A 25290-nucleotide genomic window follows, 5' to 3' on the forward strand; every position below is an offset into this window, starting at 1 on the left:
GCCCCGGCCCCGCCAGCCCCGGCCCCGCCCCCTTCTCTCAGCCCCTTCAGCCCGAGCCCCTCGAAGGCCACCCCGCTCCCGCCCCCCTCCCCCGCCCTGGCTTCCGCGGTGCCGACCCCGCGCAGCTCCGTGGCCTCACCTCTGACTCCTAGGCCCTCCCTGCCCAACCCCCTGCCGCGGGAGTCCGTCTCGACCCCTCCCATGCCTCCCAGTCCCACCCTGCCCAGGACAAGCCCGCTCGGTGTGAACGGTTCCCCGTGAGTCGAGGGTGGAGAAGCCAGCCTCCTGCCCCCGAGTGGTACCCTAGCAGCCCACCTCTTTTAGGGGTGCTCAGAACACCCATTACTCATCCACAACTACTAGGGTAGCTTTCGCAGGGTGCAGTGCTTACGGGGCGGAAGGGTTTGGAAACATACCCATGCCCTGGGTGGAATGGAGCTCCTGTCGCTAGGTGAGCCCAGTAGCCTATGGCTTGGCAGAGGCCACGCTGTTATAATTTTCCTCCATACTAGGAATAAGGTAGGAACAAAAAAGGAAGAACCAGCCCTTACCGGGCTCAGGGGAGCAACACGAGAATGTCCGCTCAGTACTTGAGGACAGAGGCTGGAGAGAGGACTACCCATTTACACTGAGAACCTCCGTTCCTCTCTCTGCTCTGTGCTGGAGAGTGCAGAGCCAGAGATCCAGAACGGCCCATCTCTAAAGGTGGCCATGTATGGTGGTGAGTGTGTCTTGGCTAGGTTTGGGAAATCCGACCTCTCTGATTATATTCTTTTTTTTTTTTTTTTTTTTTTTTTTTTTTTTTTTTTTGTCGAGACGGAGTCTTGCTCTGTCGCCTAGGCTGGAGTGCAGTGGCCGGATCTCAGCTCACTGCAAGCTCCGCCTCCCGGGTTTACGCCATTCTCCTGCCTCAGCCTCCCGAGTAGCTGGGACTACAGGCGCCCGCCACCTCGCCCGGCTAGTTTTTTTGTATTTTTTTAGTAGAGACGGGGTTTACTGTGTTAGCCAGGATGGTCTCGATCTCCTGACCTCGTGATCCGCCCGTCTCGGCCTCCCAAAGTGCTGGGATTACAGGCTTGAGCCACCGCGCCCGGCCCTGATTATATTCTCTAATCTTTGGGCTGCAAAGCAGCTGAGAGTTTAGTGTTATTCAACATAGTTAAGCCACTGTGTTTTATTTGGGAACAGCCAAGCTAAAGTAAAATGTGGTCCCTTTAGGTCATTTACAACCCTTAGTGTTGAAGTACAAAGTGCTGCTCTCTCTTGGCCTTTGCTAGAAGACCACTTCCGTATTTTCTAAGACGGAGAGAGCCTTTTGTTTTATAGGGCACTCCCTAAGAATAGCCAGAGATACCCAGAAAACTCTTCCCTTTCCTCTTTAACCTAACCCTGTTTTTCCCCAGCTCTCAGGGCCAGAGAGGGGCAAGAGGATGCTTTCCCAGCCCCACCATGGAGCTGCGCTGTGGGGGATTGCTGTTCAGTTCTCGCTTTGATTCAGGGAATCTAGCCCACGTGGAGAAGGTGAAATCTTTGTCCAGTGATGGGAAAGGGGTAGGAGGTGGGGCGTCAGCCCTGACCAGTGGCATTGCCTCGTCCCCTGACTATGAATTCAATGTGTGGACCCGACCAGACTGTGCTGAAACGGAATTTGAGAATGGGAACAGGTATATGGAACGAAATGGAGGGTGGAAGAAGGTTCCAAACCCATGCTTCAGTTAGCCCTCTGACTTACCTGTTCATAGCAGCATGCTACCTGTCCTCTTCTGACCCGTCCTCCCTCCTTTCTCCTTGCCAAATAGCCCTGTCCCAGTTTGGCTGGCTCCAGCTCTCCCACAGATCTATCTCCAACCCTTCCACATACCTCTCTCTTACTCTGGTCCTCAGGTCATGGTTCTACTTCAGCGTCCGGGGAGGAACACCAGGAAAACTCATCAAGATCAACATTATGAACATGAACAAGCAGAGCAAGCTGTATTCCCAGGGCATGGCCCCCTTTGTGCGCACACTGCCTACCCGGCCACGCTGGGAACGCATTCGAGACCGGCCCACCTTTGAGGTAAGTTCTCCATGAGGAGGAAAGAAAGACTTGGGTGCTAAAAGTAGAGAGGAAAGTAAAGCGTTTTTGTCCTTGATACCAGTATGAGGCAGGTGGGACAACAGGTTTAAGTATCAGCTTTTTCTCCAGTGTTAGCTGGAGTCCAAGATGAGCCCCCGCCTCAGGAAGCCTAGAAGGAGCCACTTTTCATATAGAAAGTGTCAGAGGGAGGGAAGTTGGTAAAGGTGATAAGGGTGTGAGGTCAGTTCCTGGTGGTCCCAGTAGGAGCTCAGTTCTGACAATGGCATGTTGCCCCTCCCTCTTCCTCCTCTGCTCCTCAGATGACAGAGACACAGTTTGTGTTATCCTTTGTTCACCGTTTCCTGGAGGGCCGTGGGGCCACCACCTTCTTCGCCTTCTGCTACCCCTTCTCCTACAGTGACTGCCAGGATTTGCTAAACCAGCTAGACCAGCGCTTTCCGGAGAACCACCCCACCCATAGCAGGTGCCAGCCCCATTCTTACTCCTGCCACACAGTCCTGGATCAGACAGCACCTGCACTACATCTGGAATTTGCCCTTAGAGCTCTGAACCAAACTTTCGTCAGTCTTTTTTCTGTACAGAATGTACAGACAGGACTTTGGGTACCTTTGAAAACTATGTTTCTGTATGACCCTGATCTCAGCATATCAACACCTGCCCTCCACTCTTTCACCTGCCCAGTTCAGACCTCTTAGAAGCCCAACTCCCATCAATTATCCAGAGTTTAGCCAGCACTATGTGACTCAGTACACCTTTTTTATCTGCCCCCACGGAGAACAACTCCAACTACATAAAGTATTCTAGGAAGACACAAACTGGGGAAAAACAAGCTCACCCTGTCCTGTACTCTTCATTCTGGCAGTGTAAGCCCACTCAAATCCTTAGCCTCATTTAACATTGTGAGGGACTATAAGGCCCCAAAGGTTAGGTGAAGGACCAGATTTTGCCAATCCTGGGCTGGTGACAAGGCCTACCTCTTACTAGGACTTTAGGGACTTCTCCCGGCTTAATTATTTTTTCCATGTAGCCCCCTGGATACCATCTATTACCATCGGGAGCTCCTTTGCTATTCTCTGGATGGACTTCGTGTAGATCTGCTGACGATCACTTCCTGCCATGGCCTTCGAGAAGATCGAGAGCCCCGTCTAGAGCAGCTATTTCCTGATACCAGCACCCCTCGACCATTCCGTTTCGCAGGCAAGAGAGTGAGTGGAAATAGCATAAAGGCAGTTCTTTGGCCTCTGGCTAGCATCAGGTACTGTTGATGGCTAAAGACTATGTTATCTCTAGGCATCTTGGACACGGCCTCTGCCGGCAGCTTGTGGCAAGGGTGATGGCCCCTGCTCCACTTGCAGACTCAGCCAACTGGAAATCCAGCAGCTATTCCTGCCTCATCCATGACAACCCCCATATACTGTCAAAGTAGAACCATAGTGTAACTGACTTAATGTCTGCTCTCCTCTCTACCTCAGATATTCTTCTTAAGCAGTAGAGTACACCCAGGGGAGACTCCATCTAGCTTTGTCTTCAATGGCTTTCTGGACTTCATCCTCCGACCTGATGATCCCCGGGCCCAAACCCTACGTCGCCTCTTCGTCTTTAAGCTGATTCCCATGTTGAACCCTGATGGTGTGGTTCGGGGACACTACCGGTAAGTGGCTTCCCCAGCCTGTCTGGACTGTTCCCATTCCCCCTCATGCCCTGCATCTCAGTGAAATTCTGTCAGCCTTCTGGCTTCTCCTGTGTTCCCAGTTCTCTTGCACCCTAATAAAGGCAAGCCCATCTCATCCTCCTGAGAAAGCATGAGATCATATCTAGTGGCACTCCCAGAAAGGAACCAAACTAGGATGACTGCAGGCCCATCTGGGTGGAGGCAGCTACCCTGAGGAAGCTCCTTAGGGTTCTATGGGGTAAGGGTGACAGCAGATCAAAGAGAGGCCCTGTCTTCAATTCTTTCTTTCCTAACGCAGCTTCAGTCTCACATTTGATAAGTCAGTCTCCTGTGGTCTCCTTCTCATCTACACTAGTGTCTCCTTCAACTGGCCCAGTCCTCTAGAACCTGCTTCAGTCCTTGTTTTCCTACAGCACAGACTCACGTGGAGTGAATCTGAACCGTCAGTACCTGAAGCCTGATGCCGTCCTGCACCCGGCCATCTATGGGGCCAAAGCTGTGCTTCTCTACCACCATGTGCACTCTCGTCTGAACTCCCAGAGTTCCTCTGAGCACCAGCCCAGTTCCTGTCTCCCTCCTGATGCTCCTGTTTCTGACCTGGAGAAAGCCAACAATCTCCAAAATGAAGCTCAGTGTGGGCACTCAGCTGACATGGATAACGCTGAAGCCTGGAAACAAACAGAGCCAGCAGAACAGAAGCTCAACAGTGTGTGGATTATGCCACAACAGTCTGCAGCGCTTGAAGAGCTAGCCCCTGACACCATCCCCCCCAAAGAGAGTGGCGTTGCTTACTATGTGGACCTGCATGGACATGCTTCCAAAAGGGGCTGCTTCATGTACGGAAACAGCTTTAGTGATGAGAGCACCCAGGTGGGAGTCCTAAGAATGTCATGTGAGTGTGCGAAATGTTGCAGGTTAGGAGATGGGGTTGGGCCATGAACAGAGGGAAGATAGCCTTAGGTAGCCTTCTGGCAGGAAGGCCTGTGTCGACTACCTCTGAAAAAGCTTTGAAGGGCCAAAAAGAGACGGCACAGAGAGCTTACGTCTCAATTTTTACATCATGACCTTTTTTTAAGGGTCAAGCTAACTGCATTATAGTCTTCGCTAGAGTCTAGGAATCCAGAGAAGGAAAATTTTGCATGGTTGGAGGGAAGAAGCTAAAAGCTTTAAAAAAAAAGAATTGCTTCCCAACACCAAGAAGTAATGTCAAACTGAGAATTCAAGCAGCACTGATTACTGTTAATGGTTGTGATGGTATCTGCTGTGTATTAAGTCACATGGTCACATACTTGCCATCTCTTCCTTGCCCCTTGTCCCTTCTGTCTTTCCTTCTGAGTTGACTTTTCTTCCCCAAACAGGTGGAAAACATGCTGTATCCAAAGCTCATCTCCTTGAACTCAGCCCACTTCGACTTCCAGGGCTGCAATTTCTCAGAGAAGAATATGTATGCCCGAGACCGTAGAGATGGCCAGTCTAAAGAGGGAAGCGGCCGTGTTGCAATCTACAAAGCCTCAGGGATAATCCACAGGTTGGGTGGAAGCTGAGATATAGTTGATGAAATAGCTTCCCTAAAGAAAACACCTTAGCCTGGTGTGGTGGCGCATGCCTGTAATCCCAGCTACTCAGGACGTTGAGGCAGGAGAATCGCTTGAACCTAGGAGGCAGAGGTTGTGGCGAGCCGAGATCGCGCCATTGCACTCCAGCCTGGGTAACAAGAGCGAAACTCTGTCTCAAAAAAAAAAAAAAAAAAAAAAGAGGCCGGGCGCGGTGGCTCAAGCCTGTAATCCCAGCACTTTGGGAGGCCAAGACGGGCGGATCACGAGGTCAGCAGATCGAGACCATCCTGGCTAAGAGTGGAGTGAAACCCCGTCCTACTAAAAATGTACAAAAAAACGGAGCCGGGCGAGGTGGCGGCACCCTGTAGTCCCCAGCTACTCGGCGAGGCTGAGGCAAGGAGAATGCGGAAACCCGGGAGGGGAGCTTGGCCAGATGACGCTGAGATCCGGCCACTGCACTCAGCCCGGGCGACAGAGGCGAGATTCCGTCTCAAAAAAAAAAAAAATAAAAAAATAAAAAAAAAAAGAAAACAAACAACCGGTTCATGCAGGGGTGTTGAGAGGGGGGGACACCTGAGTCTTCTAAAAAGAGAACTCGGCTCAAGTCCTGTAATCCCAGCATTTCTGGGAGCGAGACGGGTGGATCCGGGTCCAGGAGATCGAAACCATCCTGGCTAACATGGTGAAACCCCGTCTCTACTCAAATAAAAACTAGCTGGGCGAGGGGGCGGGCGCCTGTAGTCCCCAGCCTACTTGGGAGCTGAGCAGGGAGAATGGCGTAAACCCGGGAGGCAGAGCTGCAGTGAGCTGAGATCTGGCCACTGACTCCAAGTCCCTGGCGACAGAGCGAAGACTCCCGCCTCAAGAAAAAAAAAAAAAAAAAAAAAAAAAAAAAAAAAGAGAACCTCACAATTAGCATTATTGTCTTTAGGATTCTATTTTTGGGGGACTCCCTGGGTATATGGTACAGTACCAGGGTCAGCTGCTAGTTGCTGTGGATTATTAGCACTTTCATTTGTGTTCACTTTTTTCCAAGTGATTGCCTCCTTAGATCACATAAGCTGTTCTCTGTGGTTCTGTCCTGATATCTGTTCAGGCGGGACATTGATAAAGGTCTTTATGTCTTAGCTACACACTTGAATGCAACTACAACACTGGACGCTCAGTAAACAGCATCCCTGCTGCCTGCCATGACAATGGGCGTGCCAGCCCCCCTCCCCCGCCGGCTTTCCCCTACAGATACACTGTGGAACTATTTGAGCAGGTATGAATACATGGTGTAAGTGGGAAAAGGGAGAAACCTTATAGCCTGGAAAGGCCTTCGCTCCTAATGCCTGACTCTAAGGTCCTTTCAAGAGATATTCATCACTATGGCCCTCTCACCACTATGGTTATTTTCCTCAGTTAACAGGAACATAACTATGACTATAATAGTATTGAAAGGATGAACAGGCACTGTATCTGACCCCACATCACAGAGAATCCCCTAGCACCTCTGAGTCAGATTCTTTGCCTCTGGGCTTGTCTTTCTCATTCTATTGGGTTTATTAATTCCTGGGCTCAAAAGCACCCTGACTGCAGTGGTCTTGATGACTCCCATTATCCTAATAGAACTGGCCGGGTGCGGTGGCTCATGCCTGTAATCTCACCACTTTGGGAGGCTGAGGCAGGCAGATCACCTGAGGTCAGGAGTTCAAGACCAGCCTAGCCAATATGGTGAAACCCCATCTCTACTAAAAATACAAAAATTAACTGGGCATGGTGGCACATGCCTATAGTCCCAGCTGCTCAGGAGGCTGAGGCAGGAGAATCACTCGAACCCGGAAGGCAGAGATTGCAGTGAGCTGAGATTGCACGCCACTGTACTACAGTCTGGGCGACAGAGCAAGAATCCGTCTCAAAAAAAAAAAAAAAAAAAATAGAGCAGAAAGAGCTGCAGGTTACAGAAGGGATTCAAACCCCTTTCCTGCTAGGAGAATTCCTTCATGGTGCCAGCCAGAAAGGACACACCCTGCCCCTCATAATGGAAGAGGGCCCCCAAATTGGTGGTAGTTTAGGGAACAGCTCCAAATCCATTTGCAATAAACAGCCTGGGCACAAAGGTTAGGGCATCCAATGAGCAAAGTATAGGTCTGGCCCCCCCTTCCCTTCCACTGTGCTGTGTACCCACCCCAAGGTAGCAGCTTGGATGGGAGGACCAGCATGCTGAGCCAAACTGGACTACCCCACAGGTGGGACGAGCTATGGCCATCGCAGCTCTGGACATGGCGGAATGTAATCCATGGCCCCGAATTGTACTGTCAGAGCACAGCAGCCTTACTAATCTACGGGCCTGGATGCTGAAACACGTACGCAACAGCCGAGGCCTAAGCAGCACTCTGAATGTGGGTGTCGGCAAGAAGAGGGGCCCTCGAACTCCACCCAAAAGTCACAAGTAAGGCCAGCAAAATAGGAGGGGGAAAGGGTAGGACAGTGGGACAGGGCTCTAGAGCTAGGAGTTCCAAGGGATTTATATTTATATTCCTTTTCCATCCTCCTTAAAGTGCCAAATGGCAAATATTTTCAGGGTAAATTAAAATTAGTAAGATTAGTTTATTTTTTGAGAATGGGATCCTTTTCCCTTTTACTCTGAGCTACATACCTCTAAGAGTATCAGGCTAGGGATTCACTGCTGCAGAGCCCTGCACAGAATCAAATATAATTGCAGTGGGGCAGGCCTCAGCTTCCAACGGTTGTGAATGACTGACTGAAGGGAGTTCAAGGGTCAGTGCCAAGGCAGTAGGGGGAAAATTCATTGGGAGATAAAGCTGCTCAGGGATGGCTGTTATGACATTTTGAGATTAGCTGGTATTCCCTAGATACTTCATCCACAGACATGAATTCCCCACTTCTCCCTTGGAATGGGTCCCTGTACCTTTTTACCCCAGAGGTGAAGCTTTACTGAGCAGCAGATCCTAGGGAAAGCCTTAGGACACAACCTTCCTGGCCCAGGTTTAACTGGCATCTGCTTCTTTGCAGTGGGTTGCCTGTTTCCTGCTCCGAAAACACCTTGAGCCGGGCACGAAGTTTTAGCACTGGCACAAGTGCTGGTGGTAGCAGCAGCAGCCAACAAAATTCTCCACAGATGAAGAATTCCCCCAGCTTTCCTTTTCATGGCAGTCGGCCTGCAGGGCTGCCAGGCCTGGGCTCTAGTACCCAAAAGGTCACCCACCGGGTGCTGGGCCCCGTCAGAGGTAAGCCAGTCTGGGAGCCCCTGCAACATGTGTTTGGTTGTCTGGGGCACTGCTGGGGGAAGTAAGAGCTTGAAGATATACTCTTGGCCCAGGACCAAGGGGTGAATCAATAAAATTAGTTTGTAGCAGAACCTGTGGCCTCTCCTACGACCTTGGTGTTCCCTGCGGCATGATTCCAGAGTGGTATTGTGTGTGGCCAGAGGGGGAAGTCTGGGTATCTGGGCTTTAGTGCATGCTAGGAGCCAGGGAAGTTTCCAAGGATGAAACACTAGCTGAAGCAGTGCCAAACAGGACATGGAACCTCCATGTCAAGGATAATGTCAGTCTGTCTTCATGGGGGCAGTTAAGGGAATGTCCTGAGAATCCAAATTGCAGCACTACAGAATGATGGGGAATCTTATCTGTGGTCTTTATGGGCTAAAATTGTTCCTGGCTTCAGAGCTCACTAAGAAAGTGGTATCAGGCCGGGCACAGTGGCGGCTCATGCTTGTAATCCCAGCACTATGGAAGGGTGAGGCAGTCAGATCACTTGAGGCCAGGAGTTCAAGAACAGCCTGGCCAACATGGCGAAACCCCGTCTCTATTAAAAATACAAAAATTAGCCAGGCATGGTGGTGCACACCTGTAATCCCAGTTACTCAGGTAACTGAGGCAGAAGAATCGTTTGAACCCAGGAGGCGGAGGTTGCAGTGAGCCAAGATCGTACCACTGCACTCCAGCCTGGGCAACAGAGCAAGACTCTGCCTCAAATAAAGAAAAGAAAGTGATATCAGAAGGATTCTAACTCTTCCAAAGAAAAATGGAACAACTGCAGACAATTTCTTTTCTAGGTATAAAATGCAGCAGTCTAGCTCTTTCCAGCAGTGAGCACAGCTACTTAACTGTCCATTAGTACCCCCCCGGGTTTTGCCTAATGAAACCCTGCCTGATAAGATTCTGGGTCAAAATTATATACCAGAACAGATGGGCCTTTAGGGAAAAAGAGGAAATTAACGGGAGTAACCTGGATTGCAAAGGGGAAGAGACTGTTGTAGTGCCACTTCTGGAAACCACAAATCAATACTGTACTGGCCTCTGCACTACAGAAATCTTGCCCAGAGTATGCAGGCTTGTCAGCTGGGGCTAAGTCTTGCAGCATATTCATCCTTGTTAGCTTTTCCCAGCTTGCACCCTAGCTATTGGTACAGACCAGACATGTGCTGTGTCAGTGGCTGTGTAAATCTGACTGCTAGTGAGAGAAGCCATGGAGGAGAGGGTGATGGTCCTTACCAGCTGTGACCATTGAGATATTCTATCCCTGACAGGCAACTTGATTATCTGCTTGTATTCCAAGCCCCATTGTTTGAGAGTCTATCTTCATCAGGAAAGGACACTTGTGCACTGTGTTTGAAAAATAAAGTAATAATAATGCCTTATATTTACATAGCATTTAACAGTGAACAAGATAATACCACATATATAAATTTCATTTAATCCTCACAAGGACCCTATGGGATGGATGGTGTTTCCATTTTTCCAACAAGGAAACTGAGGCTATTTAAGAATGGTTTCTCCAAGATTGCACAGCTATTCCAACTTGTATCTTCTCATACTCCAGTATGCCTAGTTTCCCATGGTAAATCTACATAAAGTTCTTCTTCTATTTCCTTTCTTTTTTTGAGACAGAGTTTCGCCCTTTCACAAAGGTTGGAGTGAAGTGGTACAATCTCAGCTCACTGCAACCTTCCACCCACTGGGTTCAAGCGATTCTCCTGCCTCAGCCTCCTGAGTAGCTGGGATTACAGGCACCCGCCACCACGCCCAGCTAATTTTTGTATTTTTGGTAGAGATGGGGTTTCGCCATGTTGGCCAGGTTGGTCCTGAACTCTTTACCTCAGGTGATCCACCAACCTCAGCCTTCCAAAGTGCTAGGATTACAGGCATGAGCCACTGCAGCCAACCTCTTTCTTTTTTGGTCAGCCTCTTTTAGCTCTTAACTCATAGTTCCTGGGAATTCCTTCATCAGCATCCTAAGTTCTTCTTTCCTCACTACAAAGGGAAATAGTAAAGAGCCTTTTCTAGGTTGTCACTGGAATATTCTAGGCCCCTCTTTTTTTTTTTTATTTGAGACACTTTCGCTCTGTTACCCAGGCTGGAGTACAGTGGTGCAATCTCAGCTCACTGCAACCTCTGCCTCCTGGGTTCAAGCGATTCTCCTGCCTCAGCCTCCCAAGTAGCTGGGATTACAGGTACCCACCACCACGCCCAACTAATTTTTTGTATTTTTAGTAGAGATGGGGTTCACCATGTTCGCCAGGCTGGTCTCGAACGCCTGACCTCAGGCAATCCACCGCCGCAGCCTCCCAAAGTGCTGGGACTACAGGCATGAACCACTGTGCCCTCTAGGCTTTTTTTTGAGATGGAGTTTCGCTCTTGTTACACAGGCTGGAGTGCAATGGCGCGATCTCGGCTCACCACAACCTCCGCCTCCCAGGTTCAAGTGATTCTCTTGCCTCAGCCTCCTGAGTAGCTGGGATTACAGGGATGCGCCTTGATGCCCGGCTAAATTTTTTTGTATTTTTAGTAGAGACAGGGTTTCTCCATGTTGGTCAGGCTGGTCTCAAACTCCTGACCTCAGGTGATCCACCCGCCTCGGCCTCCCAAAGTGCTGGGATTACAGACGTGAGCCACTGCGCCTGGCTAGGCACGTTTTAATCACTATTTTATTGACATCCTCCCTGCCCCACTTCCAATGCACAACATTGCATTGAGCTCCTTGAGGCGAAGGACATGTATTCTATTTCTCTGTTACTTCCCCTACCAATAGAAAATATGCACAGTCAGTACCAAGTAATTCCTGGTTGATTGACTTGAAACTTAATAGGGGAAACAGGACAGTAAATACAACATGAGAGCGCACACACACTGTAAACATCCTGGGGGTCTGGGGAACTACTGTGGTAGATAAACACAAGAGTAATTAACCAAATAATGTTCAGTTAAGAAATAATTTGAAAAATAGGTAGCCAATAGTTTGACAGAAACATTCCCAAAGTGAGAAATGACAGCCAGGAGCAGGAACAGAGCTGGTGGGTGGAGAGGACAAAAAGCATGTATACCTAGGTGGATATGCAAAAGGCCAAGCCCATCACCAAGGAGATTAGGTGAAGAGAGAATTAGCTGAAATGTCTTGAGAACAAGGATTATGAGCTTAACTGAGACAATGGCAACAAGTGTGTGTCTATGAATGGGAATAAACCTGAGACTGTGTAAGACACTGTCTATGAACTGTACATATTGGACAGGAAACGGGAGGTGAGATGACCAGAGCCAGTACCAGCGTCTGGAAAGGAGAGATAAGTATTAGAAAGAGAAGTGGCAGGATTCAGTGGTAGAAGACAGAGGAATTAAGAGGGCTTTAAGGCTACTTTTCCCACTGCGAACAAAAGCTTCAGGAAGTGTCTCCTAACACATGAACTTATGCCCTTAGCACCTAGTCCTGTGCCTGGCACTTAGCGATCAGCAAGTATTTGTTGAATGAATAAAAAGCAAGAAGTTGGGAACCAAATGAATGCTTGTCTCACCTTTCTACCCCTCAGAGGACATAAATCAGGTCTGTGATTGTCCCAGGGATTCACTGAGATCTGGAGTGCTACATGAAAGGACAGTTCCAAAGATGTTCAGGGAGGATGACACACAGGGTCTTGGCACAAGTCAAATAACTGCTGCTGTAAATGGTGAGACCTTAGAACACCCATTCTAATTCAAGGGGAGGTCAGTCTCTCCTCAGACCTCTCAGACCTTTGCCCAGTACTATCCTACCACCCCCAAAATGGAACATCTGGCTGGTTACCATAAGATACCATTTCATAACCCCTGGAAGCAGAGCTGATGACGTCACTCTTGCACTCTTGCTCTTTCTTTCTCGCTTGCTTTTACCCTTTCCTGGGGTAGGGTGAAGGTTTGTCCCTTAATACGGTTTCAACATGCCTCTGTGTGTAGATGTTTCTCAAATTACCTAAACTATTTCCTCTATCAAGTTCATGATTGCTGCCTACTGTACACTGTCAAGTGGACATCATCCTGACATCCATTTTAATCACAGAATTACTTGGATTTGGGCCCTAGACTATCTCTGTCATTGGTGGTAGCTAATGTTTTAGGTTATTTGACTATGGCCACACAAGTCTCGATTTCTGTTATCCTATTGGCAACCTGTGCCAACTCTCACTAGCCCCCTAACATCTGGTTGTTTCTGATTCTTTTTTTGAGACAGTCTCACTCAGTCACCCAGGCTGGAGTGCAGTGGCGTGATCACAGCTCACTCCAACCTTTGTATCCCTGGCTCAAGTGATCCTCCAGCCTCAGCCTCAGCCTCCCTAGTAGCTGGGCCTACAGGTGCACACCACCACACCTAATTTTTTTTTTTTTTTTAAGTAGAGACGGGGCTTCGCCAAGTTGCCCAGGCCGATCTCAAGCTCCCAGACTCAAGTGATCCACCCGCCTCAGCCTCCCAAGGCACATGAGCAACTGTGCCTGGCGTTTTTGACTCTTCACCACCGTCTTAACCTATAATTGGTACCCAGCATATCTCCTCATAGTAGCTTCCATCCTGAGATCTCTCCCTTTCTTCTTTATTCATACAAGTAGGTTTTTTTTCCATTCAGACTTTTTTTTTTTTACCATTTTGTTTTGGAATCTTTTTTTTTTTGAGACACAGTCTCACTCTGTCTCCCAGGCTAGAGTGCAGTGGCCCATCTCAGCTGACTGCAATCTCCGCCTCCCGAGTTCAGGTGATTCTCCTGCTTCAGCCTCTGGAGTAGCTGGGATTACAGGTGCCCACCACCACGCCTGGCTAATTTTTTGTATTTTTAGTAGAAACGGGGTTTCTCCACATTGGTGAGGCAGGTCTTGAACTCCCGACGTCAGGTGATCCGCCTGCCTCGGCCTCCCAAAGTGCTGGGATTGCAGGTGTGAGCCACCATGCCTGACCTGGCTTGGACCTTTCAAAAGTATTCTTGTCACTGCCTGCTAATTCCCAGTGTGGCTGGGAAGATGAAGTTACTGTCACTTCTTAAGTTGCAGGATTTTCATATCCAACACGTTTATTAACAGTCAGTTGGCATGCTGGCACCTCTGGTGAATTCAGTTCTATGAAAAGTTAATAGTCCATCGGTTTGAGAGCATTTGGCACCTGCTGTTCCTCTGTGATGAGGAAGGACATGCCAAAGCTGCAAGCCTCCCCACCCCATCCATTTACCATCTGCCCCCGCTTGGCCCCACCATTCAGAACTTGTAGTAGTTTAACTCTCTAGACATGAGTGGACCAGAGACAGCTGCCCCAAAGGATATAACTGTATGCTTTAGACTCCCAAAGATGATTGATCCAGCTCATGGTATATAGTGGGTGTCTGCTGTTCAGGTAAACAAAACATTGATAAAGGTCTCTGGTTTTTCAGGCAGTATTTTACAGGCACTGTGATATATAGTGTTAGAGGCAACAAAGTCCCTACTCCCAAGAAACTCAAGTTCCAGTTAGAAAAAATACTAGCTTATATTTCTTGAGTCCTCTGTGCCTGTAAGTACTTTACACATACTAACTTAATTAAACAGAAACCATAAACTACTAGCCACACAAACAAAGAATGAAGATAATGAGGAGAGAACAATTAATGCTGCCTGTAATGGTCAAGTAAGCTTCAGAGAGGTAACATTTGAGATGGTACATGAAAGATGGTCACGATTTCATTAGAAAAGTTAACAGTTCCAGAGGAACCACACCCAACTAATAGCCATAGGGTCTATAGCAGAGGGTATGAAGAATCAAATCAGCATCCTACTAAGGATGTGTACACTGGAACTATAGTGGGCAAGGCTTTGAATGTGTAGTATTCAAAAGTTTAGACTTCATCCTTTAGAAGAGCTTCAAGCCCAGTGCAATGCCTCACACCTGTAATCCCAGCACTTTGGGAACTGAGGGAGGAGGATCGCTTGAGCCCAAGAGTTCCAGACCAGCCTGGGTAACATGGTGAGACTCCATCTCCACAAAAAATTTAAAAATTAGCTGGGCTTGGTGGCATGCGCCTGTTGTCCCAGCTACTTGGGATGTAGGTGGTCAAGTTTGCAGTGAGCAATGTTCATGCTACTGCACTACAGCCTAGGTGACGGAGTGAGACCCTGTCTCCAAAAGAAAAGAGAAGTCAGGTGAATGCAGAGATAGAATTGTAGGATTTGATTACACAAATGCAAATCTGAGGAGTAGGAAGATGAAACAAGTTTCTAGCTGTTGGGTTTTGCATGAAGACAGGGAGAATGAAAGAAAGGGAGAGAATGAGTTTTGTTTTGTCAAGGGGACTTTTTTTTTTTTTTTTTTTTGAGACAGAGTCTCGCTCTGTCGCCCAGGCTGGAGTGCAGTGGCCGGACCTCAGCTCACTGCAAGCTCCGCCTCCCGGGTTTACGCCATTCTCCTGCCTCAGCCTCCCGAGTAGCTGGGACTACAGGCGCCCGCCACCTCACCCGGCTAGTTTTTTGTATTTTTTTTAGTAGAGACGGGGTTTCACAGAGTTAGCCAGGATGGTCTCGATCTGCTGACCTCGTGATCCGCCCATCTCGGCCTCCCAAAGTGCTGGGATTACAGGCTTGAGCCACCGTGCCCGGCCGTCAAGGGGACTTTCTTAGGAAGAAATTTCCAGTGGACAATTAGAGCTGGATTTCAGGAGAAAAGGGCTAGAGACTAACTTGGGAGTTTAACAGTAAGTAGAGCAAGAGAGGCTCAAGGACAGAATGATGGGGGAAGACTTGACATTTAAGGGGCAGGAAGAACAGCTGGAAGAGAAGCAATTAGTGGTAAGAGGGGAACCAAGGAAATCTGTGTTAGCCAAGCTCACTAACTTCTTTGCCAAAAGAATGAACTGGGCCAGGTGCGGTGGCTCATACCTGTAATCCCAATACTTTGGGAGGCCAAGGTGGGTGGATCTCTTGAGCCTAAGAGTTCAAGACCAGCCTGGGCAACATGGCAAAACCCCGTCTCTACTAAAAATACAAAAATTAGGCTGGGTGTGGTGGCTCACACCTGTAATCCCAGAACTGTGGGAGGCCAAGGCGGGCGGATCACAAGGTCAGGGGTTCGAGACCAGCCTGACCAACATGGTGAAACCCCGTCTCTACTAAAAATACAAAAATTAGCCAGGCATGGTGGCACGAGCCTATAATCCCAGCTACTCAGGAGGCTGAGGCAGGAGAATCGCTTGAACCCAGGAGGAGGAGGTTGCAGTGAGCCAAGATCGTACCACTGCACTCCAACCTGGGCGACAGAGCAAGACTCCATCTCAAAAACAAAACAAAAAAACAAAAATTAGCTGAGCATGGTGGTGTGCACCTATAGTGCCAGCTACTCAGGAGGCTAGGTAGGAGGATCACCTGAGCCTGGGAGGTTGAGGCTGCAGTGAGCCATAATCGTGCCATTGTGCACTTCTTCAGCCTGGGTGACAGAGTGGAAACCTTTTATCAAACAACAACAACAACAAACTGGCAGGATGAAGGCTGGTGGAGAATGGATAACTGTAATAAACAGTAGATCTTTCTACCCATCTTATATTAATAGTTACTTCAGGAGATGGATGCGGGTCTGATGACAAGCTTGAAAAACGGCATCTTTTGACCAGGGAAGCCACCAAGTCAGTGAAGGCTGCCTCATAGTGCCCCACTTATTTGCCCTTTTATCTGCTTGTATCTCTTCCACTCAGAGCCCCGAAGCCAGGACAGGAGATGGCGGCAGCAGCCACTGACCCATCGTCCTGCAGGCAGCCTTGCTCCATCCCCAGCTCCTACTAGTTCTGGCCCAGCCTCCTCACACAAGCTGGGCTCCTGTCTACTGCCCGATTCACTCAACATACCAGGTCTGTACCCGCTGCCACTGAAATCTGGGTTTGCCAGCCTCCTCCATGGCCAGCCCAGGTTCTTTAAGCCTAGTTGGGAGACCAGGGGCATCAGTTATCCTCTTGGTATCCTAAACCTCTAACACTGGTGCCTTTGTATAGGAAGCTGGAATTGATTAATGTCTTTGTGTAATAAAACAATAGTTAACATTTATTGAACATTTACTATGTGCCAGGCACTGCTCTACACATTTAATCTCATTTAATCCTCATTTTTACAGTTGAGGAACCTGAGGACTTTTTGTCTACCTGCAAAGTGCTACTTATGCAAATTCCCTGACTCCAGGAGCTGGGCAACATTAGACAAAACAGGAGAATGAAAAAAGCATGACAGGTCTTTCTCCTGTCAACACTGCTAAATGTTGTGTGTAGCCGTATCATTCACACAAAACTTAAGCCATCTCTTCTCCTTTAAATTACAGACCCAGCTATATAAAGAAATGGATGGGAATGATTTTAAGATTGTAGTCCAACATGTTCTACCTCACTCAAAGACCCCTACTCCCAACCTGTTTACTCACCTCAGTGGGTAGCACTGAACCCCCCAGTCCTGGGTAGAGCTGACTTGATCCTCAAATGCTAAACATATTATTGGGGTAGGCCCTGCAGCCTATAAATTGACACAGGATTTAAGCTTGGGTGCATTCCGATTCTAGCCTGGAGTTGCTGCTCCACCCCTTGGACCAGACTAGAGCCTCAACCAGGGGTGAGTTTGCTGCCCAGGCAACATCTGGAGACATTTTTGGTTATTACACTGAGGGGGGAGATGAGGAAACAGCATATATTGTTTAGAGGCTAAGAATGCTACTAAACATCCTACAATGCACAAGAGTACTCCCCACGATAAAGAATTATTCCACCCAAAATGTCAATGTGCCAAGGTTGAGAAACCCTGATCCTTTGGAAGTTACCTCCTCTTCTCTGTGACCCCTACCCTGATCAGTTTCCTCTGTTCCCTAGGGAGCGGCTGCTCACTCTTGTTCTCCGGGGACAAACCAGAGGCTGTCATGGTAATCGAGAAAGGTCTGCTAGGGACTGGAGCTCGGATGCCCTACATCAAGACTCGATTGCAGGTAATATTTTTGGGTCTTCAGCACAACTACTCTGGCAGAACCCAGCAAGGCACTGTTCCTCTGGGTAGTGGGAGGGAAAATGCTCAGCACTGCTTTACTGCCTCTACGCTTGGCCACATCAGAGAGCTTCTCTGGTGCCTGAGTGCCTGTCTATCCAGTCCCCCTCCTGCCCTCCACCATCCCCAACAGCCAGGTCATTTGCTTGCTTTCAACCTGTCCCTGCCAGATATACCCCAACTTCAGCCTGCTAGCTTTGGCTTTCCCTGCCCCTGCCCTTAGCTTCTCCTCTCTTTCTGCCCAGACCTGCCCGAGGAGAGTTTCCGCCAGGAGGGGTCCCGGATTCCCCAGGTAACACATTTGGTTGCTGCTGCTAGGAACAGCCCTGCCACCAACTCCGATTCAGTCCAGATCCCCATGCTAGGTAAAGTTGAGTATAGGCAGAAGCTGACCGGATGGGTGAAGTGTACACTGCTCTGGCAGGGGCTGAGGCATAGAGGGCTCTGAGAGAGGTCTACCAACCCTCACTATCTTTCTACACAGTGTTTCTCTACTCACCCAGACCTTAGTCATGGTGTAGCCATGGCGGTTAAATGCTGGATCTGTTTGCCACCCCTAGTTATAGACTTGGAGTGCACAGTCATGGACTGAATCCAGGACTTCTCTGGCTATTATCGTGCCTCACCCTCTCAGCTAGAATTCAATGTCCCAGTACCTCTACTGATCCCTATACTACAACACTCTAATGCATGGAAACTCTAGAAGCAAACTAAAAGCAAAAAACTCATGGAAGAATCCAGCCTCTTAGCACAAACCCTGTCCACACAGGCTAGGCCCAGGTTGGGCCGGGGCTCACCGCCGACTCGCAGAGGGATGAAAGGCTCTTCAGGCCCCACATCCCCTACCCCCCGGACCAGGGAGAGCAGTGAGCTGTAGCCGGGACCCTGCTCTGCTAAACCAGGGTGAGCACTTGGGTCCAGTCCCTCACCCCACCCCTCACTTCTGTCCCCTCATTCCCATTTCTGTCATTCAGAATAATTTTCTGCCTTCCCTACTCCTTTTGAGCACTAAGACTAAATGTACTTTCATTAAGAATCTAGTCCCTGATTTTCTTTTCCCCCACCATGGCCACAGTCTTCAATCCAAAGGAAAAGAAAACAACTTTTAGTTAGGGCCTAAGGCCTAGGAGCTGGCTGGTTCCAGCAAGAGACCACTGCAGTAACCAACTTGCCCATCCTTACCCATCTTCATCTGGATCCACTTGTTTCACTTTCCAGCCCCTGGTTAGCAGAATAGTAGAGAAGCAGAGTTTTCATAGCCCTGATTCCTCTCTCTTCTCTGTTGCAGGCTGCCTCAGGCCAGGCCCCCACGGCCCCGCTCTGCCCCTGCCTTTTCTCCTATATCCTGTAGTCTGTCTGACTCCCCATCCTGGAATTGTTACAGCGGGGGTCCCTTGGGCCAACCTGAGGTTTGTTTTGTCCCTAAATCTCCCCCACTCACTATTTCTCCCCGGGTCTGATAATGCCTTTATGTTGAAGCCCAAGATATAGTCCCAAGATGGGGTAACACGTGGGAAATATGCTAGTTCCCCTCCAGGCCGCTGATTCCATGTGACAGCCGTTAAGTCCTTGGAATGCCAGCCACGCTGTCCAAAGCATTAAAGAGCAGCACCTTGAGACAGAACAAAACAGGGACCTGCGACCCCTTCCTTCCCTCCACAGCACAAGATTTTGGGACCACAAAAAAAAATCTATATTTTTATATTGGGGGGAGGGAGTAGAAAAGCAAGCCCCTATGCTGGGCCCTATTCAGTGGCAGCTTCTTGTTCCATAGGATTAAGGAAGACTTTGAGGAAATAAAAGTTGTTTGGAAAAATCCAGGTGTAGTTGCTTTGTATGTTGTGATGGGTAGAAGGGATGAAGTGAAGTGTGAAGGCCCCTCATACCCTCCATCTTGCCTCAGACTATGTCCTGGAACCCTAGAAAAGAGGGGGAAAGACCTGAGGTAAGGAAAATGCTGCAGCTTTCCCCCGGGGAATCCTTCAGGAAGTAACGTCTATCCATATTCCCTTTATACTTGTGACCCACACTTAAGGCTGGCTCCAAAGCCCCCCTCTTCCTTCTCTATAGCTTGGGTCCGCAGCCAACCCCTGGCCTCAGAACATGGAAACAGAATTCTACATCTGTCACCCCTCACCAAAACATTCTGCCCAAATAAGTTCTAAACAACCTGGGGAAAGTGGGAGCTATTTAAGAGCCCAAATCCTTATACTTGGATGGTACCCTCGGTACCTTCGTTCCTACCGGTGTCAGTGCCTCCTTACAACTATACTCCCAACTTGGGCATCTACCTATTTAGGACAAGATGGGGACTGTTAGGGTTAGGAAACCCACTCCCATTCTAGCAGGGAACAGTTTACGGGGAGGGGACAGCGCGCTCTCTACTCTGTGCAGATAAAGGGGACCAGTTCTGGACTGTATCAGGCTTGGCCCGACACTTTCTGATTGGAAGTTTCGAACCCTGCTACCCCTGGCGCGGCCTCGCCACTCAGCTCTGGGGGCTGGGCGCTACAGCCCCGGGCCGTTACCTGGGGCGAAGAAAGCGCCACTTTCATTCCTGCTTCTTGGGATTGTTGACGGCCACGTAGTGATAGAGAACAACAAGCAAGAAGAGCGACACGCCCAGCATGTTGGCGAAGATGGCGAGCTGCACGTCCGTGATCATCCTGCGGAGGAGAGAGGGGCTGAGCCGCGCGGGCTGGCGCACTCCTCGCGCTCGCAAGGACCCGTCCTTGCCCCACGGGCCGGCCACGGCTACGGCCACGGCGGGACTGGCCCGTGGGACGGCGCCTGCGTGCCTCTCACCTGACCAGTCCGGCTCGGCTCCGACGCCGCCAGCGAACAAGCCCGAGGTAGGAGACCTGGACCGGAACTTCGTAGCGCCAGCACAGGCCCGAACCAGCCGCTTCCGGCGGGGGGCGCGGTCGGGACGGCCTCTCTAGCCCCACCGTCTCGTTGGCTCCGCGCGGCGCCCTACGGCCGAGACTGGGGCGGGGCCACGGGCGCGGCTGCGGTGGGAGGTCCAGCCGTAGGGGGTGTGGCGGGGCCGCGGGCGCGCGCCTGGGCCCGGCACTGCACAGCTGGCCGCAGCTGGCGTGCCTCGGGAAGCGGCTAACGAAGCCGTGGTGGCCGCCTCCCCGGGGCCGAGGAGTGGGCTGGGGCGAGGGTGCAGCGGCGAGGCCGGCGGGATACTCCAACCCCCTTCCGGCCCCGGCCCTCGGTACTGCTGTCCACCCTTCGCTTCCCGGCCCGGCCCAACCAGGTGCTTCCTTTGGGCCCTGCCCTCAGTGCCCTCTGCCTGGCTCGGGCGGCGGGGACAGGAGTGGGAAGCGTTGTAGAATGGGGACAGGGCTGGGGCTGCCGGGTGCTCCTTTCTCCGGCGCCAGCCTTTGTGACCCACATGCAACCAAGTAGAGCCATCCTGCCTTTTGTGATCTGACCAGGGTCTGTCTTAGCCGGGCTCCCTCCCTCCACCCTACCCCCGGAGCTGGGTGTCGGAAATAGGGCGGACCCTCCCGGAATCAAAACCCAAACTGTGGGACTTCGGCCAAGTGGGAAATCACCCCCCGGATGTGAGGGAGGGAGAAGGGGAGAAATGGAGAAGGGGAGGAAGGGCTGGGACAAGCAAGAGGGGTCCTGGGTTCAGAACAGATTAGGTCGCCGAAGAGAACGAAGAGCGGTGGCTGCGGGTACCCGAGGGTCTCTGGCGAGGGGAGAGGCACCCTGGAACTCTCCAAGCCTCTGCCCAGCCAGAACTTTCTCCCCCCTCACTCCATGCTTTCTCTCAACTTAACCATAAAAGGGAACGGCACCGAGCCAGGCCGGGGCCGGGGGCTGGGCTGTTGCTCTGGAGCTGTCAGGGATAATGGAAGCCAGTTGCTTTGCGGTAGAGGGGGGCCAGGGCTCAGGGGAGGCCTCTGCTTCTCGGAGCCAAAGAAAACTCTACAGGAGATGCTATGAGCTTGGGACAGGGGACCAGTTTGCCGCCCGTGTGCACTGAGCTGGGGATGCACTATCCCAAAGTGGCCTTCCCTGATCTGGGACCATCAACAGTTTGTCCCCCAGGGCTTCAGCCCGGTGACTCCTAAACATAATCCCTGCCTTTAGTAGTCTGTCGTTCCCCTGGCCTCCCCCCACCTCACCACCACCTCACCACCAGCCCCCACTCAATATTTCCCAGAAGCTTCATATTTAGAAAGCCGAGTCCCCTCCACATAACACTGGTGAAATCCCAGACAGGTACTCCCTTATGCATCTCTCAGTTAGCAGTCTGTTTTCAGCTACCCTCTGGGAGAGTAAGGGTCTAGGTCTTAAGGATTACACATCATTATGCTTCGTGTCTCCTGGAAATTTGAAGCAGATCCAAGTCCAACCAAACACTTGGGTCTACTGTTGAATCAGAACTAGCCCTCCCTTTTAAAAATAAGCTCTACCTTTAGGCCGGCCCTGGAAGTTAAACTTTCTAGACTGAAAATGACATGAAAGAAAGCCTTGGAAGTGCTTAAAACCAATTGACCCAGGTGCATAGTATTCTAGACTATCAGAGCCGAAAGGGGCCTTCAGAATCATGAAGAAGGAAACTGGCCAGGCATGGTGGCTCATACCTGTAGTCCCAACATTTTGGGAAGCCAAGGTGGGTGGATCACCTGAGGTCAGGAGTTCGAGACCAGCTTGGCCAATATAGTGAAACCCCATCTCTAGTAAAAATACAAAAATTAGCTGGTAGTGCACACCTGTAATCCCAGCTACTCAGGAGGCTGAGACAGGAGACTTGCATGAACCCAGGAGGCAGAGGTTGCAGTGAGCTGAGATTGCACCATTGCACTCCAGCACTCCAACCTGAGCAACAGAGAGAGACCCTGTCTCAGGGGGGAAAAAAAAAAAGGAAGAAAACTGAGGCCCAGCAGGTAATTGATTTCACCAAGTTTCTACAAACTGGTGAAAGAGCAGTGTCACCTCTTCCTCCTACCTCCACTCCCTGTTCCAGGTCAGACTGGACTCAGTAGGTTGTCCTAGGGTTAGGCACAAGAGGGAAAGGATTTATTTTAGGACCACCCAGAAATTCATTCACCTCACAGAACTTCCTGTGCCTAGGTCAATGAGTCTTTATCAGCCTTGAATGGGTCATTTGGCCCAGTGCCTGGAAGAACTGAAACAAAAAACAGTCTATGAGACTGAACTAGACTTAACTAAGAACTGACAAATCTTGAACCAAGCTTGGATAAAGAACTATTTGGGAAGTGAGACAGGCACAGCCTCATCCTGGGGGGATTTGGGAGGATGTGGAGGGAAATGACTGGGGGGCACTTGTGGAGCTCAATATCTGTGATTAGTGTGACATTTTCAAGGAAAGGACAGGCCAGAATTAGGCTCAGGAGTGAGAAAGTAACAAGACCTGGGAGAAGGGGGACTGGGTTCAGGGAGGTGGGCTACTAAAGTCTTAAACCTGGAGGAAGAGCTAAAAGGAAAAGTAAAGTGTATCTCTTTGGAGAAAAGTGGGCTTTTGCTCAAGACTCCCCACAAATTTGAATTCCCATGTGGATTGGCATGACCCAAAGTCCAAATCACCTTTATTTTTTTTTTTTTTATTTTTTTTTTTTGATATGAGTCTCGCTCTGTCACCCAGGCTGGAGTGCAGTGATGCAATCTCAGCTCATTGCAACTTCTGCCTCCCAGGTTCAAGCGATTCTCCTGCCTCAGCCTCCTGGGTAGCTGGGATTACAGGAGTGTGCCACCATGCCAGGGTAATTTTTGTATTTTTGATAGAAACAGGGTTTCACCATGCTGGCCAGGCTGGTCTCCAACTCCTGACCTCAAGTGATCCTCCTGCCTTGGCCTCCCAAAGTGCTGGGATTATAGGCGTGAGCCACAGCACCAGGCCCCAAATTGTATTATTCCCCCCTTTTCCCTCCCAATATTCAGTCCTCTGACAGAGAGGCTAGACATAAAATGCTCCTTATTGCTGGTGCCCACGGCTGTCCTGACCCTGGTCATGAACTCATTGCTCAGTCAGTGAAGCTGAATGAATGAGTTAATTGCCTCGTAGGGCCAATTGGCACTAGATCCTTGGAAATTACCCACTTTGGAGAGGTTGTAAAATAGATCATGTCCTAGTGCCACCAGGAACTTAGCTTTTTGGGGGGTCAGGAACTCTTACCAATTGCTTTGGAAATTTATGGCTGCCTGCCAATACCACCACCAGAATGTCACTGCCACCATCACCACTACCACTGCACTCTAACTTTAGTCTCCACTGCAGCCTGTTTGCCCACTCAAGCCAGCAAGGGGAAGCGTCCTCCCTGGTGAACTCAGAGCCACTGATACCTTTGTGATTTCACAAACATTCATGACAGCTCCTAGGTCTTGTCTCCTAATTACATAAAAGCAAATGAAATGCAACCTACTGCAACTATATTTCAAAGCCCACATTTTTTACTTGATACACTTAAATTATACACAGATTTTTGAACTTCAGAGTGTAGGAGAGGGAATGGGTAACAACTGGGCAGTGACAAGATGGCTGGGGTGACTTTTCAGGTTGCGAGAGGCCTCCTAAGGGCAAGGAGAGGGAGAAGAGCAGAGAAAGAAAACCCATAGCAGCAGCTGGGGCAATCTGGAGGGGAAGTGGGTTGGCTTCCTGCCAGGGCCAGAGCCAGAGCCTGGAGACCAGGGACAAAGCTGCAGCCTTCCACGGACAACTTCTTTGAAATCAGGATCTCCTGTGAACATTTCCTTCAAATCTCCTGTGTGCTGATCCCCAGGGCTCTAAGGGGCAACTACAAATTTCCTTTTCTGTTTGTTCCAGCATTTTCACCACCATCCCCACTGTTTTGTCCTGAGTCAGTCTCACTCTGTTGCACAGGCTGGAGCGCAGTGGCGCAATCTCGGCTCACTGCAGCCTCCGCCTCCAGGGCTCAAGCGATTCTCGTGCCTTAGCCTCCTGAGTAGCTGGGATTACAGGCACACACCACCACACTGGCTAATTTTTGTATTTTTAGTAGAGACAGGCTTTCACCATGTTGGCCAGGATGGTCTCGAACTCCTGACCTTATGGGATCTGCCCACCTCGGCCTCCCAAAGTGCTGGGATTACAGGCATGAGCCATTGTGCCTGGCCTAATTTTTGTATTTTTAGTAGAGATGGGGTTCACCATGTTGACCAGGCTGGTCTCAAACTCCTGACCTCAAGTGATCTTCCCACCTCAGCCACCCAAAGTGCTAGGATTACAGGCTTGAGGCACCACACCCAACCTGACCCTGTCTTTTCACAAACATTTCTTTTAGCCATCAAGGTCACATACCAGGTCATAGGATATCGGAGGTAAGATGGTTCAGAGTTGCATTGATGATTTGCTGGCATTCATTCTCATGGCTTCCACCTATTACCCTGCATATGGTGGAAGAATCAATGGTCCACCATTGCTAACCATGCTGGACACTGGTTTCCGCTAGGATATGTTACTTTTATCTTAAATTCAGTATGTTCAAACTACGATCACTTCTTTCCTGCAAACCTGCTCTCTTCCCGACTTCCCCATCCTGGTTCAAATGCTAGAATCTTCTCTTGTGTCTCCCTTCATCTGGTTCCTCATTACTCAGGCAGTCACCACGCAGTTACAATGTTCCCTGCCTATCCATGGTCACTGTCACCACCAGAGCCCAAGACTGCATCACTTTGCAATGTAGAATTTGGAAGGAACTTCAGATG

The 25290-nt window shown here is 49.9% G+C and overlaps 2 protein-coding genes across 9 annotated transcripts in view; one reads left to right on the forward strand and one right to left on the reverse strand.

The window, feature by feature from the left end:
- The window catches only part of AGBL5 (AGBL carboxypeptidase 5), a 20963-nt gene extending 1560 nt beyond the window's left edge, over positions 1-19403 (forward strand). For 2 of the 8 annotated variants that reach the window (XR_001886519.1, XR_001886520.1), the window contains 15 exons: positions 1404-1664; positions 1885-2056; positions 2377-2540; positions 3105-3282; positions 3550-3728; positions 4163-4619; positions 5108-5277; positions 6434-6569; positions 7537-7739; positions 8324-8538; positions 16263-16415; positions 17415-17527; positions 17829-17875; positions 18353-18486; positions 18872-19403. Coding sequence is in view for 5 of the 8 variants with exons in the window: in XM_017876904.1 (XP_017732393.1) it covers positions 1450-1664; positions 1885-2056; positions 2377-2540; positions 3105-3282; positions 3550-3728; positions 4163-4619; positions 5108-5277; positions 6434-6569; positions 7537-7739; positions 8324-8538; positions 16263-16415; positions 17415-17527; positions 18353-18460 (2463 nt within the window). In the remaining 3 variants the exon portion in view is untranslated. Of the gene's footprint in view, positions 1-512; positions 722-1403; positions 1665-1884; positions 2057-2376; positions 2541-3104; positions 3283-3549; positions 3729-4162; positions 4620-5107; positions 5278-6433; positions 6570-7536; positions 7740-8323; positions 8670-12116; positions 12810-16262; positions 16416-17414; positions 17528-17828; positions 17876-18352; positions 18617-18871 lie in introns of those variants that run through there. The other 6 variants (XR_001886518.1, XM_017876907.1, XM_017876904.1 and 3 more) reach the window with 6 other exon arrangements.
- On the reverse strand, positions 19253-20550 carry OST4 (oligosaccharyltransferase complex subunit 4, non-catalytic). The gene is made up of 3 exons (XM_017876909.1): positions 20389-20550; positions 20112-20249; positions 19253-19502 (listed from the first exon to the last, which is right to left on the reverse strand). Exon 2 carries the CDS (start codon positions 20246-20248, stop codon positions 20135-20137), a length of 114 nt encoding a protein of 37 aa, XP_017732398.1. The 5' UTR covers position 20249; positions 20389-20550; the 3' UTR covers positions 19253-19502; positions 20112-20134.
- Positions 20551-25290: the final 4740 nt, after the last annotated feature.

This window comes from Rhinopithecus bieti, unplaced genomic scaffold (assembly GCF_001698545.2).
Source record: "Rhinopithecus bieti isolate Rb0 unplaced genomic scaffold, ASM169854v2 scaffold_7681, whole genome shotgun sequence".
NCBI lineage: Eukaryota > Metazoa > Chordata > Mammalia > Primates > Cercopithecidae > Rhinopithecus > Rhinopithecus bieti.